At 39.0% G+C, this 17,087-nt stretch overlaps 1 protein-coding gene across 18 annotated transcripts in view; it reads left to right on the forward strand.

Moving 5' to 3' along the window:
- SYNE1 (spectrin repeat containing nuclear envelope protein 1) overlaps nt 1-17,087 on the forward strand; it is a 476,190-nt gene that overhangs the window by 263,270 nt on the left and 195,833 nt on the right. For all 18 annotated transcript variants that reach the window (XR_008422842.1, XM_053904367.1, XM_053904354.1 and 15 more), the window contains 11 exons: nt 1,672-1,989; nt 2,910-3,065; nt 3,221-3,391; nt 3,995-4,321; nt 5,579-5,731; nt 6,490-6,657; nt 8,563-8,739; nt 11,601-11,747; nt 13,260-13,385; nt 14,848-15,024; nt 15,968-16,233. Coding sequence is in view for 17 of the 18 variants with exons in the window: in XM_053904367.1 (XP_053760342.1) it covers nt 1,672-1,989; nt 2,910-3,065; nt 3,221-3,391; nt 3,995-4,321; nt 5,579-5,731; nt 6,490-6,657; nt 8,563-8,739; nt 11,601-11,747; nt 13,260-13,385; nt 14,848-15,024; nt 15,968-16,233 (2,186 nt within the window). In the remaining variant the exon portion in view is untranslated. The remainder of the gene's footprint in view (nt 1-1,671; nt 1,990-2,909; nt 3,066-3,220; nt 3,392-3,994; nt 4,322-5,578; nt 5,732-6,489; nt 6,658-8,562; nt 8,740-11,600; nt 11,748-13,259; nt 13,386-14,847; nt 15,025-15,967; nt 16,234-17,087) is intronic.

Here is a 17,087-nt window from a genome sequence, read left to right on the forward strand (position 1 = left end):
AGAACTTCCTCAGCGTCCTGAGGTCCTACAGTACGCATGGTGGTGTGGCCAGCTGTCTGGGCCACATTTACAAGTTACTTTCTATAAACTGAAGGCTTCATATGGGTCATCGCACATATGGATTTGTAAAATATTGAACCGTATTTTTCCTTCAGAATAAATACTTGAAACATGGGACATATAAGAATTTACCCAACATAGTGATGATTCATATGATAAAGAAAACTGTTATAAAATATGGAAAAAGTGATATAGTGGGAGGATTAATAAATTTAGGGCAAGGACCAGTAAGCTACAACCTATGGCCGTGATACTTACATTTTAAACATTTAATTGTAAATACATTTACAATTTAAATTTAAAGTTTTATTGGAACACAGCCTTACCCATTCACTTATGTATCATTTATGGATACTTTTGTGCTGCAGTGGCAGAGGTAAGTAGTTACAGCAGAGACTGTATGGCCTGCAAAGCCTAAATGTTTACTATTGTGTTCTTTATAAAAAAAAAAAAAAAAAAAAGTTTGCCAATCCTGAATTAAGAGAAAGTATTATACAAAGTTAAGTTTTTTAAAAAACTATGAATTTTGGAATAAAATTTCTGTTGGTGGACATTTTGATTAGTATTTCACCATATATCTTGTTCTTTTCCACTTATAAAACATTCACATTACAACATTCTTAGAGTGGCATCATAGCTAAGAAAAAAAGCATCCATTTGTTTGAACCATATGACATGGCTATCTTTGTGGATTAAAAAGATGGTCAGCGCAATTTCAAATGGCTTGAACTTATATTGAAGATTTAAAAAATACTACTGTATTTTAACTAAAAATGTTGGTACTTCTAACATTCTTAATGCGATTTCACTGGGTTCCTTTCAATTTTAGATGATCAGATCAAGTAACGGTATAGATTCCTTATACATTAGATATACAAGTATATAACATTCTTTTGCCAACCTCCTTAAGGAGATGAGTTTTTCTTTCTATAAAAAGTACTGTTTGCTCTTTAAGTCTTCGTTCATACCAAATTTGTAGGGTAAATCTTTGGGGCTTATGCTCTGGTGGAAGAAAAGGTATTTTGTACCTGCGAGCAGCTACGGGGCAGTTATGAAGATTGGCCTCCCGGGTTTGTATGCCCTGTACTCTCCAGGTCCAACTTCTCTTGACCATCACGTTCCCTAGAACAGCTCTGGCAAAGGATCTCTCCTAGCAAAACAAAGGGTCCATGGTTCCTTTCTCAGCCACAGTATAGACTGACCCCATTAATGTCAAAGCAAGAAGCCTTAGGCCTTTTTGTAGTTTATGAGCCATAAGAAGATTTGGTTATTCTTTTAAATAAAACCCCTTTAATCCCAGGTATTTTTGCCTGAAAGCTGAAAAGCCAAATTTCAGAAACCTTCTAAGACGGTGAAGACAAATGTTGGAGTATACGTGTGTGTAAATTTGTGTGTTTGTGCATTAGGATTATTTTACTGGAAATACTTCTGAGTCTTCTGACTTGAGAAATGATGTTCAGTGTTAGGTGCACATTTCTTGTAAGATCGAGAATAAAATAAGGATTTTCTAATGTGAAGTTCAAGCTGGCACTGTTGACTTGGGTGAGACATGATAACTTGTGCAGGTGTAAAATATGAATGAGGTGTGACAGCCACACGTTTCCCCCACAGGAGCTACAGGTGCACTGCGCCGAGGGGCAGGTGCTGTTGAATTCGGTGCTACACACCAGGGAGGAAGTGATCCCATCCGGCATCCCTCAGACAGAAGACCGGGCTTTAGAATCCCTCCGGCAGGACTGGCAGGCTTACCAGCAGAGACTGTCTGAGACCCGGACTCAGTTCAACAATGTGGTCAACAAACTGAGGCTGATGGAACAAAAGTATCAGCAGGTAGACGAGTGGCTCAAAACACTGGAGGACAAAGTGAGTCTCAGGACTGGACGTCAGTCTAACCGGGCAGCCAAGGAGATACAGTTACATCAGATGAAGGTACAAAGTCTATCAGTTCTTGGTCTTTGTCAAAGTAGCAATGACCTTGCATAGTGTGTTTCTTTAAAATATTCAGTAACTTTTGTCCAAGGTTTAAGTTTTGCAAAACCTCTTTCTGCTTACAAAAATGGATTACTTTATGGAACATTTTTCTAACAGCAAATACTCAATAGAATCCTAAATTAGTCTTTAATAAAATATAATTTAATGAAATAGTTTGTATTTTCTTCCCATACCCTATTACCTTGCTTCGTCAAGATATATGAATGATTTATGAAATGAATCATTTAAGTTTATGGCTATGATTTGAAATTGCTCTAATGTAGTGCATTGAAATAATACTTGATAATTAGTTTTATTCTAACTTTTATGCAAATTCAGTAGGCATGATCAAAATAATACTTAGGCCTTTGGAATTTCTTATCGTTATTCATCCAGTTTAAAATTTATCTGAGTACAACAGAAGACATAAAAATATATGTGACTCTGTCTTTTTTAAAAAAACGTTTCGAGCCAGTCTAATACATAAAGTATTCAAACTCATAAAGGGTATGGTTTTTATCGTGTTATTATAATACAATTTTTCATGAAGGTTATATATGACACATTTTCAAAATTATATCTCAGAGTAAATATATTCTAAACATACACTAAAATCATTTTATATATTAATGATGATTTTATGTATTTTTTTCTTATACTGAAGTGTAATATATACAGAAAAGTGCCCAAATAAGAAGGGTATAGTTTTTATATCATTTTTCATAAGGGACATATAGTATATTTTCAAAGTCGTGTCGCAGAATAAATATATTCTGAACATACACTGACATCATTTCCTATTATGAAGATACATACATTTGTCTTACACCCTAATGCCTAAGATTGACCCGGTTCCTGCAACATTTACATCGTTTCAGAAGTGGCACGAGGAAGTCATCGCGTACAAAGATGAAGTTGAGGATGTGGGCGCTAGAGCTCAGGAGATGCTGGACGAGAACCATGTGAGCAGCAGCATGGGCTGTCAGGCCACCCAGCTCACTTCCAGATACCAGGCCCTTCTTCTCCAAGTGCTGGTGAGTGCACCACCAGCTGCTCACGACCGGCCAGCACATTTCACAAGCAGAGATCTTCTCCCTTCCTTCAACTTCTGGTGAAGACACACATTTATCAAGAAAGGCCCTGGTACAGGTCTCTAATTTCCTGTCCAATTCTGTTTTTCCTTTTAAAGGAACAGATACAATTCCTGGAGGAAGAGATCCAGAGTTTGGAGGAATCAGAATTATCCCTAAGTTCCTATTCTGATTGGTACAGCTCCACTCATAAAAACTTCAAGAACGTGGCCACCAAAATTGACAGAGTAGATAAAGCGACGATGGGGAAAAAAATGAAGACGTTGGAGGTAGGCGGGCATACGTTGGACTTGTCTCCCAACCTCTGTTCTTGCACCCTGTTGGCCCTTTCCCCTGCACAGGTATTGGGAGCATGTGTGCTCATCCTGTTCCCCAGGAGGAGTGATGGTCTGTGGCTCACTCTTCCCTCCAAATATTATGTTGTAATCTCTGTAAGGCCAAAAGTTGGCTTTCGTTGATTTGTGATGTGATTTTAGCTGAATGACTCAGACTTTGTTGCTCAGGTCTGAATTCCAGTTTGACGCTTAATTAAAAAAAAATTATCTCAAATTCATGGCACCACGTATTAACAAAAGAGTTTTCACTCAGATCTTTAGGAATACTACTGAGGATGAGAAGAAGGTCAGGTTTTTGTTTTTGTTGCTGTTGCTTTAAGTCTCTGATTGGGAAATAATATATTGTTCAAGACTTGTTAAAACCTATATTGAAGTAAGGAAAAGAGGACTCTGATTCCTGGCCGGTCACATTGGGTTGCAAAACTTCAACAGTGTATTTTAAGGGGAAACTCGAGAATGGAACTTGAAAGCCTTTTCTTTAAAAGGAAAGAAATAATACTAACTCTCTATTTGCTTCCTGCTCCCTCTCTTCCTCAGGGTTTGCTAAAAGACATGGAGAAAGGCCACAGTTTGCTGAAATCAGCCCGAGAGAAAGGAGAGAGGGCTCTTAAATACTTGGAGGATGGCGAGGCAGAGATGTTAAGGAAAGACATCCATGAGCATGTGGAGCAGTTGAAGGAACTGACCAGCACCGTCCGGAAAGAGCACATGACTCTGGAAAAAGGCCTTCTCTTAGCAAAGGAGTTCTCGGATAAATATAAAGCACTAACTCAGTGGATATCAGAATACCAAGAAATTCTACACACTCCTGAAGAACCCAAAATGGAATTATATGAGAAAAAAGCTCAGCTATCTAAATACAAGGTAGGATGTTGTTCCTCATTGACAAATGCTCGGGGAGGTCACGCCTGTAGGACTGGGTGGAGGAACATGATTCCTGGTGTGTGTCACCCTTCGTGGGTGCTGGAAAATGTCCTTAACATGTGTGTTCTACTGGCGGTGAGTGATGTAGATTTATTTGGCTAGATGTGCTGCATCAGGCTTAGTCCTCCATTCGGGAATCATACCTGCTTGATACTCAGATTGCATCAGTAAATGGCGATCTTTTCTGATAGTCTGATTCAGGTATATGGGTACCCGAGATAAATCTTCCTAGCATCAGGATCTCATACCTATGAATTTTATCTCTTTTGTGTGGAGTCTTTCCTTCACGTTGTGGTACCCAACGCCTATAAGCTGATCTGTGGTAAGTTGAGAATGAGATACCACATTTGTAAGAAAATAAGTTCTAATTAACCACCGGTAGCTTCACCTTTTAGAAATTAATTTTTGAAAGAATAAGTGGTGATATGGATACAGCTATACATGACATATAGATAGACATAGGTATTTCACCTGCTCAAATGTTGAAACAGTTCATTGAGGCTTATATGTAGAATAATATGTGTGGAATACATTTGACCCAACTTATTTGGCAACAGTTTTTAAGAGTTACAGCGTGGTGGCTTGCCTCACAGCTTTTCCTTTCCGAAGCGTTTCTTCCTCCAGCCATATGTCTATTCCCGTCCTGGGTTTTTCTGCCAAGGGTAACAGTGTGCCTTTGAAAATGCCACCTAAGCATCACAACCGGTTTTCCTCCCTCCCCCTCACTGAGCTCTTGATATATTTAAATAGCACGTTTAGCCTGTTATAGCAATGTCGTTGCTGGAATCCGTCCCTCTAACTTCACATCTAGCTCAAGCTGCAGTTAATTGCATGAATTCAAAGTCAAATGATAACACCTCGCTGCCTTTTGTATTGAGTTTTTTTTCCTCCAGTGGAAGAAATGAGGTGGAAAACAGAAATATGAACTATGTTAAATTTAGCCAAGGGTACATCTTTTCCATACATCCCTCTCCACATGTGTATGGCTATGTGATGTGTTACTTTTATTCTGTATTTTAAAACTTTATTAATCATAAAGATTATTCTCTAATGTTTCACACTTATTGATTTATAAAACTACCTATGAGATCTTTATTTGAGGTAGATAGTCTCACACACGGCACAGACATATGTATATATTTACTTTGATCACATAGATGAGCTGGCTTTTTTTTTTTTTTTCCTTTGTCATTCAAGTCACTTCAACAAATGGTGCTGTCCCATGAACCATCAATAAAATCAGTGAGAGAGAAAGGTGAAGCTCTCTTGGAGTTGGTGCAGGATGTCACTTTAAAGGACAAAATGGATAAACTTCAAAGTGATTACCAGGACCTCTGTGGTGCGGGAAAGGTAAGGTGAAACCAGAAATTCACTAAAAATGTGACTGGGGCGCCTGGGTGGCTCAGTCGGTTAAGCGTCCAACTTCAGCTCAGGTCATGATTTCGCGGTTCGTGAGTTTGAGCCCCACGTCAGGCTCTGTGCTGACAGCTGGGAACCTGGAGCCTGCTTTGGATTCTGTGTCTCCCTCTCTCTCTGCCTCTCCCCTGCTCGTGCTCTCTCTCTCTCTCTCTCTCTCTCTCTCTGTCTCTCAAAAATAAATAAACATTTAAAAAACTTTTTTTAAAATAAGTAAAAATGTGCTTATTTGCCAAAAAGGAGTTTTGACTTTATTTCTCAGAATATTAAGGGCTCGTATGAGTCAGGCTTTTTCCTTTTATCCAGATAGGGATTTATTTTATTTATTTTTAAAGTTCATTTATTTATTTTGGGGGTGAATAAGGGCAGAAAGAGAGAGAAAGAGAGAATCCCAAGCAGGCTCCGCCCTGTCAGCTCAGAGCCCGACTCAGGGCTTGATCCCAGAAACCGTAGATCATGACCTGAGCTGAAATCAAGAATCAGACACTCAACTGACTCAGACACTCAGGTGCCCCTCAGATGGATATTTTAAGTTGTGTGATGATTCTTTGTGTTTTTTCTGCTCCTAGTAATTTTTTGAAATACGTAACTGTACTTACCGTATGAGTTGCACTGGGTTTTAAAAAATATAAGGCAGTCATGAGTAGATTTTTGCCTTGAAGTTCATCTCTAATGTGTGCCTGGCTTTACAGGAGCACGTCTGCAGTCTTGAGACGAAAGTCAAAGACCATGAAGATTATAACAGTGAGCTCCAAGAAGTAGAAAAGTGGCTGCTGCAGATGTCAGGCAGACTGGTGGCGCCTGACCTCATGGAGACAAGCAGTCTAGAGACAATTACCCAGCAACTGGCTCACCACAAGGTACGCCTGTCTCTAACGTGCTGAAGAATGCAGGGTGGCTTTAACAGCTGTGCTCTTGTGTGTGTGTGTGTGTGTGTGTGTGTGTGTGTGTGTGTGTGTGTTTGTGAGAGAGAGAGAGCGTGAGCACACATCTCTGGATCATAACAACTGTACTTCTGAGTTTCAAGAACATCTGATAACTGAGAACAGTGGAATTCAATATTTAAGTGAAGCGACAACAGTTCAATCCTGGCTTTCAACTTCTAGACACATCGTGGTGTTTTTCCCAGCTAATAGTTTCCCACCAGCCCCCCAAAGAATTTAATCTTTCTAAAGTAACTTATCGAAGGAAGATATTAGCTTTATTTTAGAAAAGTGTGGCCAAAGATAGGGTACAGGAATAGTAATCATAAGGTGTCTGGATCCTGGCCAGACTCTGTTCTTCCTAGCCAGGGGAACTTAACCTCTCTGAGACTCCTCCTTTTGCTGTTCTCTAAAGGGCAATAAAGATACCAGCCCCATCACGGAGCTGTTGCGGTGTCATGGTCGTTACAGGAGATGATGTACACGAAAGCATTTTGTAAAGCACGAAGCACGGTTACTGATATGCACTGTTCTGATCTTTATTATTATGTATTGGTAGTAATTATATGTGCCAGATGACAGATGTCATGCAGTCACAATTTTATGGAGCAACTTTGGTGACCTTAATGGGACACTGAATTTTACTCATGATGTCCTCAATATCTAGTGTGTCTTAAGAAAGCCAGTTAACCTCTTCAGGCTGCAGGATGCCTTACATTGAGGAGGAAATTTTATGTAGCAAATAAGAATAGAAAAGCAAGTACACAATATATTCTACTAGGCACCGAGGAAATGCCCTCAATAACCTCATGGTGCAGTGGTTCTATAACAACTCAAAGACAAACGGTTCTTTTCGATATGGTGTGTATGCGATAACCATTAACCCAGCACCAGTTCAGGACATGGTGGACTGTGGGCTGCTGAGATCCCATTAGAGTTTCTCTTAAGTATATCGACGTGTCAACCCAGGAAACCTGGTGTTGGAATGTGCCACTTGTCGCTAGTATTGTATCACCGTAAGGAAGTTAAAACCTGATTTGAAAAAGTTGGTTCCCCCTCTGTAAGGGATCTGTGAAAATGCTCACTGGAGACCACGTATGGGGATGGGGGTGTGTACAAGCTGGAGTCAGGCAGAGTGGGGTCCAGAGCCCGGGGCCCTGCCATTTACTGATGATATGACTTGGAGCATGTTTTATAACCTCTCTGTGCTTCAATCTCCTTAGCTGTAAAATGATGATGATAATATACACTTATTAGGGATATATACAGTTCCTAGACTATACCAGGTACTTAATAAATGGTGCATGGTAAATATTATTTTTATTACTATAAATACTATGTAATGTAAGTTAGGTATTATATAACTATAAATTACTAATAAGGCAGTCAATTATTATATCGTAGATATTATATTATTAATTAGATATTAGTAAATTAGATTAAGTAGTAATTGGGTTGTTTTAGATGTAAATTATACCAGAGTTATAATTTATAGAGCTGCAAAATGTATGGACACCCATTTTGCTGATAATAATACCATGGAACAGATATCTCTGTAACTGTATAGCTGAGGTCATCCATGAATTCACTCTCGTCTTAACGGTTACTGCATCATCCCTATATAACTTAATCTATTAAACTCATTACCTCTCCCCATGAGAGTATCGTTAAAAACAGATTTTTTGTTTGTTTGTGAATCTGGTCAGTAAGGCAACATGCAAAAGTCTTTCAAAAACATCATTAAACAGTGAAATGATTGATTTTAAACTTTTTTGATAAATTGGTTATTTAAAAACTGAAGGTGAAATTATGAGAACTCTGTATGTTTTTCCATTTTTGCAGGCAATGATGGAAGAAATTGCAGGTTTTGAAGACCGTTTGAACAACCTTAAAAGTAAAGGCGACAATTTGATCAGCCAGTGTGCAGACCACCTTCAAGCAAAACTAAAACAAAATGTGTACGCTCACCTGCAGGGCACTAAGGACAGTTACTCAGCTGTCTGCAGTACAGCTCAGAGGGTGAGTACCCCTAGAATATTCTAGAATGACAATGAATTAAAGAGGAAGTCTGTATAATCTAGAGCTTTTAAAAAATAACGTTGATCTTCAGTCTTCAGGATAACTTTGTTGCATTTCCAGATAGGAAATAGGACGATAGGTTTCATAGCCTCTGTGTGGACACACAATCACATATCACACATTTGATCGATGTGAAGATACTCAGTTTTCCCAATCCCTTTATTTCATAGATTGATTGTGAAAATTTTTAAAAATTTTGTTTTCTTTTGATTTGCACACTATCAATACTTATAATTTGCCATTTATTCTCTAACACCAAAGTAAGTTTATTCTGTACTTTTCACAATAATTGTTTTCTGTTTAACTCTATGCCACCTAGGTTCTACTCCAATTCAACATTTTTATGAAATCATCTAGAACTTGGATAGGGGAGGGGGGCCTGGGTGGCTCAGTCGGTTAAGCGTCCAACTTCGGCTCAGGTCATGATCTCACAGTTCGTGAGTTCGAGCCCCGCGTCAGGCTCTGTGCTGACAGCTGAGAGCCTGGAACCTGTTTTGGATTCTGTGTGTCCCCCCCTCTCTCTCTCTGCCCCTCCCTGGCTCACACTGTCTCTCAAAAATAAACATTAAAAAAAAGAAAGAAATTGGATAGGGGTGCCTGTGTGGCTAAGTTGGTTAAGCATTTGACTCTTGACGTTGGCTCAGGTCATGGTCTCATGGTTGTGGGATCAAGCCCCACATTGGGATCCTCACTGAGCATGGAGCCTGCTTGGGATTCTCTTTCTCCCTCTCTCTCTGCCCCTCCCCCACTCATTCTGTCTCTCTCCCTCTGTCTCTGTCTCTTCCCTGCTCTCTCTCTCACAAAAATAAATAAATAAACTTAAAAAAAAGAAATTGGATAAAGGAGTTAGTATCAAATTTGAGACATAACTTAATGGGTGTTCTTTTTTTTTTAATTTTTTTTTTAACGTTTATTTATTTTTGAGACAGAGAGAGACAGAGCATGAACGGGGGAGGGTCAGAGAGAGAGGGAGACACAGAATCCGAAACAGGCTCCAGGCTCTGAGTGGTCAGCACAGAGCCCAACGTGAAGCTCCAACCCACGGACTGTGAGATCATGACCTGAGCCAAAGTCGGACACTTAACCGACTGAGCCACCCAGGCGCCCCTTAATGGGTGTTTTTAATGGAATGCTTAATGTTATAGAAATAGTCTAAGATGGATAAGAATCACTCTTCTAACAAAAATTAGTTAAAATCAATGAATTGCTTTTTATCATTTCAGAATTTTTAAGTGGCATGGAAAAACGTCCATTATTTCTGTTAGTGGGCTAGCCAGTAAAAACTGGAGGTGTACACGTGACATGGGAAGAATGCTCTGTCTTCATCATGATTAAAAAAAGATGCTAGGTGATGTTAGTTGACTCACTGGACTTGAAAAATTCACATTCAAAAAATTAAGAAAGGAGTGGCTAGGACTCAGTTGGTTAAGCATCCAACTCGTGATTTTGACTCAGGTCATGACCTCAGGGTCCTGAGATTAAGCCCGCATCAGGCTCTGTGCTGAGCCTCAGGAGTCTGCTTAGAATTCTCTCCCTCTCTCTCTCTGTCTCTCTCGGTCTCTCTCTCCCTCTGGCCCTCTCCCCTGCACACCAGAAAGTTCCATGCTGTTTTATTTCATTTCACTCCCTTTTTCCCTCTATGTCATCATCTGCAATTATTTGTTAGATTTACTTAATCCTTCAGTAGAGATTTTTTTTGAACACTGATTTTGTAGCACGCATTTTCTACACATTAAGGATATTGTTTAATTGAAAAAAAAACTGGTAAATTTTCAAAGACAAACACATAATTTTAAAATAAATTTTTAAAAACTGATGAAATTCCAAGAACATAATCAGAACCTTATAATTAATGTGTGTAAAATGATAAAGAAAACTAAACACCTTATCTCTTTTTAGTTCTGCTAGAATAAGAATAAATAAGAGACAGTTCCAATATCAGATGAAAATGGTGAATTTAACAGATGACAGAGAAAAGCAGAATTCATTGTTTCTCGTGTGTTAAAAGAAGAAAAGCCATGCTAACTTCATTTCCTTCTTTTTTCTTTTCTTTCTTCTTTGTTTTTAATAGAATAGTTTGTTCAGGAAAACATTATAGGTATATTTCACCTTGATTCCAAGGAGACACGTAATAGTTTCTTAGTATGTCATTATGGATAAAATGGAAATTGGTTGGCTGGTTGAGGATTAATGAATTGAATAGACATACTAGAAGATGTTTGGATTACTATGGATAATTGTTGTCCTGGAATACAACTAAAATGAAATGACGGCATCCAACTTTCCCATTCCCTATGTTACAGTTTAGTTCCAATTTGACCATATTCTTAAAGCAGAAGTATTTGAGTTAGAGAAATACTGGTTGCCTCTTCATGATGCGGTGTTTTATTTTTACGTTTAGTTTCTAGCTTAAACAAAACATACAATATTTATTCGATGGCGGTGGTGGGAGGGACTGCAAAAGCTCTGATTTATGTTTGACAATTGACTTCAAAGGTTTCACGTATTCTACCCATTTCTACTGTTACATTAATTAGCCCTGCCCACATTCTCTTCCTCTACTCAAGATATTATAACACGCAGGTTGAGAAGTGATAAATTAAAGATGGCCATTGAGCTTTGCCATATTTTGGAACATAAGCAGACTCCTTAGATGTGCATATGGCACTGGGGAGTCCTGTGGATAAAATCCATGTAAATGGCCTGGTCAGTGTCTTTCATTTGAGTCCGGTGATCTTTATAGAGATCAACAGAGATTTCCTGAACATCCTAATAACCGTCCCATGATTGTTTCGTCTCAGGTGTACCAGAGTTTGGAACATGAACTTCAGAAGCATGTTAGCCGACAAGACACTCTACAGCAATGCCAGGCCTGGCTCTCTGCAGTCCAACCAGATTTAAAGCCAACCCAGCACCCACCTCTGAGCAGAGCAGAAGCCGTGAAGCAGGTAGTAGAGTCCTGAAAGTTTATGTAATACTGTGATTCACTCATTCAGTGAAATTGTGTTAAGTATTTACTATGTACCAAGTTGTGCTGACTCCTGAGGGCATAAAAGTATAAATAAAATCTGAGCTTCACTGAAAGAGCACAGGCAGTATAACTGAGGCATCAACTTTAATAACTACTCAGTATTACCATGGGTAACCATGGGTAAGTCACTTAATTTTTCTGAGCCCCAGGGTCCTCGTATGTAGTGATGATTGCAAGTATATTTACTTCTGAAGGTTTTGAAGAAATTCACGTGTCATACTGCAATGTACATGATTTGTAAACAGAAAGGAGGGGTGATTTTTTTCCCCACGGGATATTTGGCCATGTCTGGAGACAGTTTTGGTTGTCTCCACGGGGAGTGTTGGGGATGCTGTTGGGACCCACCAGGGAGACTGCTGAGCCCTGTGCTGAACAGGGCAGCCCCCACAGCAAAGATTCACTTGGCTTCAAATGTCAATAGTTCTGAGGTTGAAAAGGCATAGAGGCATAAATCCAACAAATTAGGATGTAGGGTCCACTCCCCTGTGAGGTCTTCCATGGTCTCCCCCCCACCCCCCACCCCCACTCTTTGATCTTTGCTCCTACTGGGTCACTCCACACCAGTCTCAGGGCTTTGCATTTGCTGTGGATTCATCACCTGCAATGTTCTTTCCCCAGGGCATTACTGGCTCCCTCCCTGAACCAATTCCATTCCTCAGAGAGCTCTTGGAGGTATACTCCCCAAAGGAACAGCACCTCTTCATCCTACTTCCCTACTTTTACTCTGCTACATGTGTTTATCGCTACCAAACATCGCATTGCATGTTCATTTGTTTACGTATTATCTGTCTCTCTCATAAGAACATAAGCTTCATGGAAACAAGGGTTGTGTTTTGGGTACTGCAAACACAGTGTCTAACACAGAGCTTGCATAGACTCTGAGTCTCTTCACAGAAACACATCTCTCTGTGTTTCTGTGTATAGATTAAAGATCCACCCGGAGAGGCCTTCCTTAGGGCTATGGAAAGGGAAGACCACTGCAGGAAGTTTATGCAGAGGAAAAAAGCCCAGCCATCTTCATTTTTACTAAACTGGAATGAAGCTTACAAATGCACGATGACCTTTTCTTTCTGTCTCCAGAATGTGAAGAAGCAGGCTAGAGTAGGCTACTGATTCTTCCTCTGAAATGGAAGACAAGCTAGAATGTGAGCAGAGAATCTGGAAAGATGGTAGAACTTTCTTGGGTGTTCTCTTTCCCAGACCATAATTACGTTGAGAAGCAGCCGCTGGGCAGATGGATCCCTGCCAGTGTGTTTTGAATTCCTTCCTGCGAATCACTAGTATGCATCATTTATAACAAGGGTGAAAATACTGAGCATAGCAAGGTTATTTTTGGAATGTCAACAAGATACTACAAATGGTACAAATATTTGCTCTGTAAACATGGCATGTTTCTCTTTCACTCTGACAAGTTTGGGGTTGTTTCCAGGTCAAACACTACAGAGCTTTGCAGGAACAGGCAAGGACTTACTTAGATCTCCTCTGCTCCACATGTGACTTGTCAAGCTCTTTGGTGAAAACCACAGCAAAAGACATCCAAGAAACAGAGCAAATGGTAAAATGTTTAAAAATCACATTGTATTGGTCTGTTTTATTATATTCTCTTGCTTCAATGTTAGAAGTCAAAGAAAATATTTCCTTGGGTTATTCTTTCTGTTGGATTCTACAGCCATTATAATAAGTAGATATTTGAATTTCAACTAAGTCACAGAAAGTAAGCACAAGGATACCGATGCCACTGAATTGGAACATTTAGTTGCATTGAACCACTCATCATTAGAGCCTCTTTCCGCTCTTTTCTCAATTGCCATTCTCTCTTCTTTTCTGATTTTTCCACTCCTTTTTGTTTTTCTTTTCTTTTTTTCCAACCTTTTCTTTAGATAATACTAAATATGAAAAGGATCCCTGATCCTTGCTTTATATTATGGATAGGAAAGAACATGCCATCTGTCCAGGCCCTTCTAATCCATCCACGGTGACTGAGGGTGGTGTTGAGAAGGATTCTGAAGCTGTGTCTGGGCTCATGTTGTGAGAACAACACGTTGTGAGAAGTCAGCAGTACTTGTCCGCAGCAGGTGCCAGCACAGAAACATGTTGTGAGACGTCAGCTGTACTTGTCCGCAGCAGGTGCCAGCACGGAAGCTGTGTGTTCGCCAATGATGCCTTAAACGTGTTAAGGCCACACGCTTGGGTTTAAAACAAAAAAACTTAAAAAAGAGTCAGGTTTGATATTTAATTGACTAAATATTCACAGAATAGAAAAAGGATATAAAGGAAAAAAGTATGGGAGAAATTAAATAATTAATAATGTAGATATTAAAATCATTAGAATCGTGTGTGTTTTTTTTTAACTTTTATATTGTCAAAACAAATCTCTCCTTAAATCCCTATGAAAGATGATAAAATTCACATATCTTCTTAAAGACATTATTTACTGAGGAGCGCCTGGGTGGCTCAGTCGGTTAAGCGTCCGACTTTGGCTCAGGTCCTGATCTCACAGTTCGTGGGTTCGAGCCCCGCATCGGGCTCTGTGCTGACAGCTCAAAGCCTGGAGCCAGCTTCAGATTCTGTGTCTCTCTCTCTCTCTGCCCCTCCCCCACTCATGTTCTCTCTCTCTCTCTCTCTCTCTCTCTCAATCTCAAAGATAAATAAATGTTGAAAAAAATTCAAAAAAAAGAAATTATTTACTGAAATAAATTATACAGTTTCAAAAGTCAGTGAAGGCAATCTAAAAATACATCCAACACTTACTTGGTGTCTTGTAAGTATCAAGAAATGCACAATCGAGAGCAATATCAGTCTTTTCTAGTTAACCCCAAGACCGAGTTCATGAGTCAGTCAAGCAGATATGTCTACTGAAATGCCCAATGTAAAAAAACAGCTTTGACCTAATACGTTGTTAAAACTTCCAGAGCTTTACAACTAATTGAAATCATATGGCATAAGTCTTAGACATTTAAAGTCTTCAGAAAATCTTAATATAAAACCTACTTTTCTTGCCTCTGTGTTCTCTCAAGATTGAGCAAAGGCTTGTCCAGGCCCAGAACTTAACTCAGGGCTGGGGAGAGATCAAGCACATGAAGGCTGAACTTTGGATTTACCTCCAAGATGCTGACCAGCAACTACAGAACATGAAGAAGAGGCACTCAGAACTGGAGTTAAACATTGCACAGAACATGGTTTCCCAAGTGAAGGTAGGAATTCACGGGGTCCAGGGGAGATAAAGGCGACTATGACCTATGACCGGCTTATGTCAGTCACTCCTTCAACATTAGTATAGCTATTTAAGGAAGGAGATAGAATCAGAATAACCTTGATTCGAAGCCAGGAAAGGACAGACGAGAAAGTAAATATTTAAATATATTCTCAGGGCTACAGTTAGCTACTTGGATTGAAGGACGTTCACTAGGTAGTTCGTTTCTGAACAAAACAGCTGCGGTTTAGCCGAAAGAGCCAGAAGACTCTGCCACTAAACAAACGTGAAGCCTTATTATTTACTAGCCTTTCGCCACAATATTGCTAAAACTGTAGGATTGTAAATGTATCAATTAATTAAATGTATCTAACCTATAAAATATGTATTAATATATGATTAATGTGAAATATAATATAAATAGGATTTATATTATAGTTTAAGTATAATAGAAAATCATTTAAAGTATATTAACTTGATTAGAAGTTGTACCAGATTTTTGACAAACTTCAAGATTTATTTTTGTCTGTGATAGTGAGCCATTTATATTTTCTACTGGAACATTGTTTGCATATGCAGAAAAAAAAGAATAGAGATACATTTTTTTCTCAAAAAATTTTTAGAAAACTAGGGCTGCACTTAAAGATGAAATACTACCTTTTTTCCCTTAATGACTGCAGTATTGTTTCAGTTTTTCTTTATACTTCTCAAAATAACATAGCAAAGGAAAATACCACAGTTACCCTTTGATTCGTACATACTTGAAAATATTCATAAAGAGCTACGATTTTTAGATTTCCTCTTTGTCCTTCATGACCCCTTCATACTACCTTCTCCAGCTACTTGAAGTGTGTGAAAATATTATGTCTCTGTCTCACTCTGTGTTTACTGGGGGCATGGGAGGCTTATTACATCTAATCTATTTTGTTGTTGTTATCCTTCAGGATTTTGTTAAGAAGCTACAATGTAAGCAGGCATCAGTGACCGCGATTACAGAAAGGGTGAATAAGTTAACCAAGAAGCAGGAGTCTCCTGAACACAAGGAAATAAGCCATTTAAATGACCAGTGGTTAGATCTGTGCCTTCAGGCTAATAATCTGTGCTTGCAAAGGGAAGAAGATCTTCAGAGAACAAGAGATTACCATGACCGTATGAATGTTGTTGAAGAGTTCTTAGAAAAATTCACTACAGAATGGGATAACTTAGCCAGGTAACAGCATTTCTCCCACGGCTCACCAAAACGCTAAGCCGGAAATGTCCTCCTTTTTATAAAAATCAAAAATGTCTTACAATTTAAACATCCTATTGTCTGTCGTTGTAAATACTGATGAAACATTATTAAGAACCTCATGTTGTCCTGTAGATACAGAGTCATGGTTTTCCTCACTCGGTGTTAAACGTAACCAGTGAGTAAAAGGAAGATGTTTGAAAAAAAGCACCATTTTCTGCCATGACCTGAAGAGACATTCCAAAGACTGTTACACGGTGACTTCAAAGAATATCCCAAGAATATGTCTAGTTTTGTTTAATTATCAGCTATGAGACTATCATCAATTCATGAAATGAATCCTTCTTGAATCTCTGTATTCCATAGGTTTCTTATCATTTCCGTAAAGTGTTACATACTATATAATTCAGTCAAGTTTCCTTGTACTTTTGGAATTCTAGAAATTAGTGAACAATCCAAATTCAATCAGTGTGTGTCCTTTGTGATTTTGTAGCAATCGAACCCCTCTTACCTTGTTTGAAAAGGATTTCCTTCTTCCCTACATATACTGGGTCATCATATATAAACTTCTGATCACTGTAATTGTTAAAATCCACACTTCTTCTGCCTAGATTTATTAATTTGTAGCAATTAAAACTGAAAACATTATTCTAAAAATTTTTTTAACGTTATTTTTTTTTGAGAGAGAGTGAAAACAGAGCACAAGCGGGAGAGGAGCAGAGAGAGAGCGAGACACAGAATCCGAAGCAGGCTCTAGGCTCTGGGCTGTCAGCACAGAACCTGACACAGGGCTCGAACTCACGAACTGCGAGATCATGACCTGAGCCAAAGTCAGA

This window comes from Panthera pardus, unplaced genomic scaffold, assembly GCF_024362965.1.
Source record: "Panthera pardus isolate Hobbes unplaced genomic scaffold, ASM2436296v1 HiC_scaffold_17, whole genome shotgun sequence".
Lineage (NCBI taxonomy): Eukaryota > Metazoa > Chordata > Mammalia > Carnivora > Felidae > Panthera > Panthera pardus.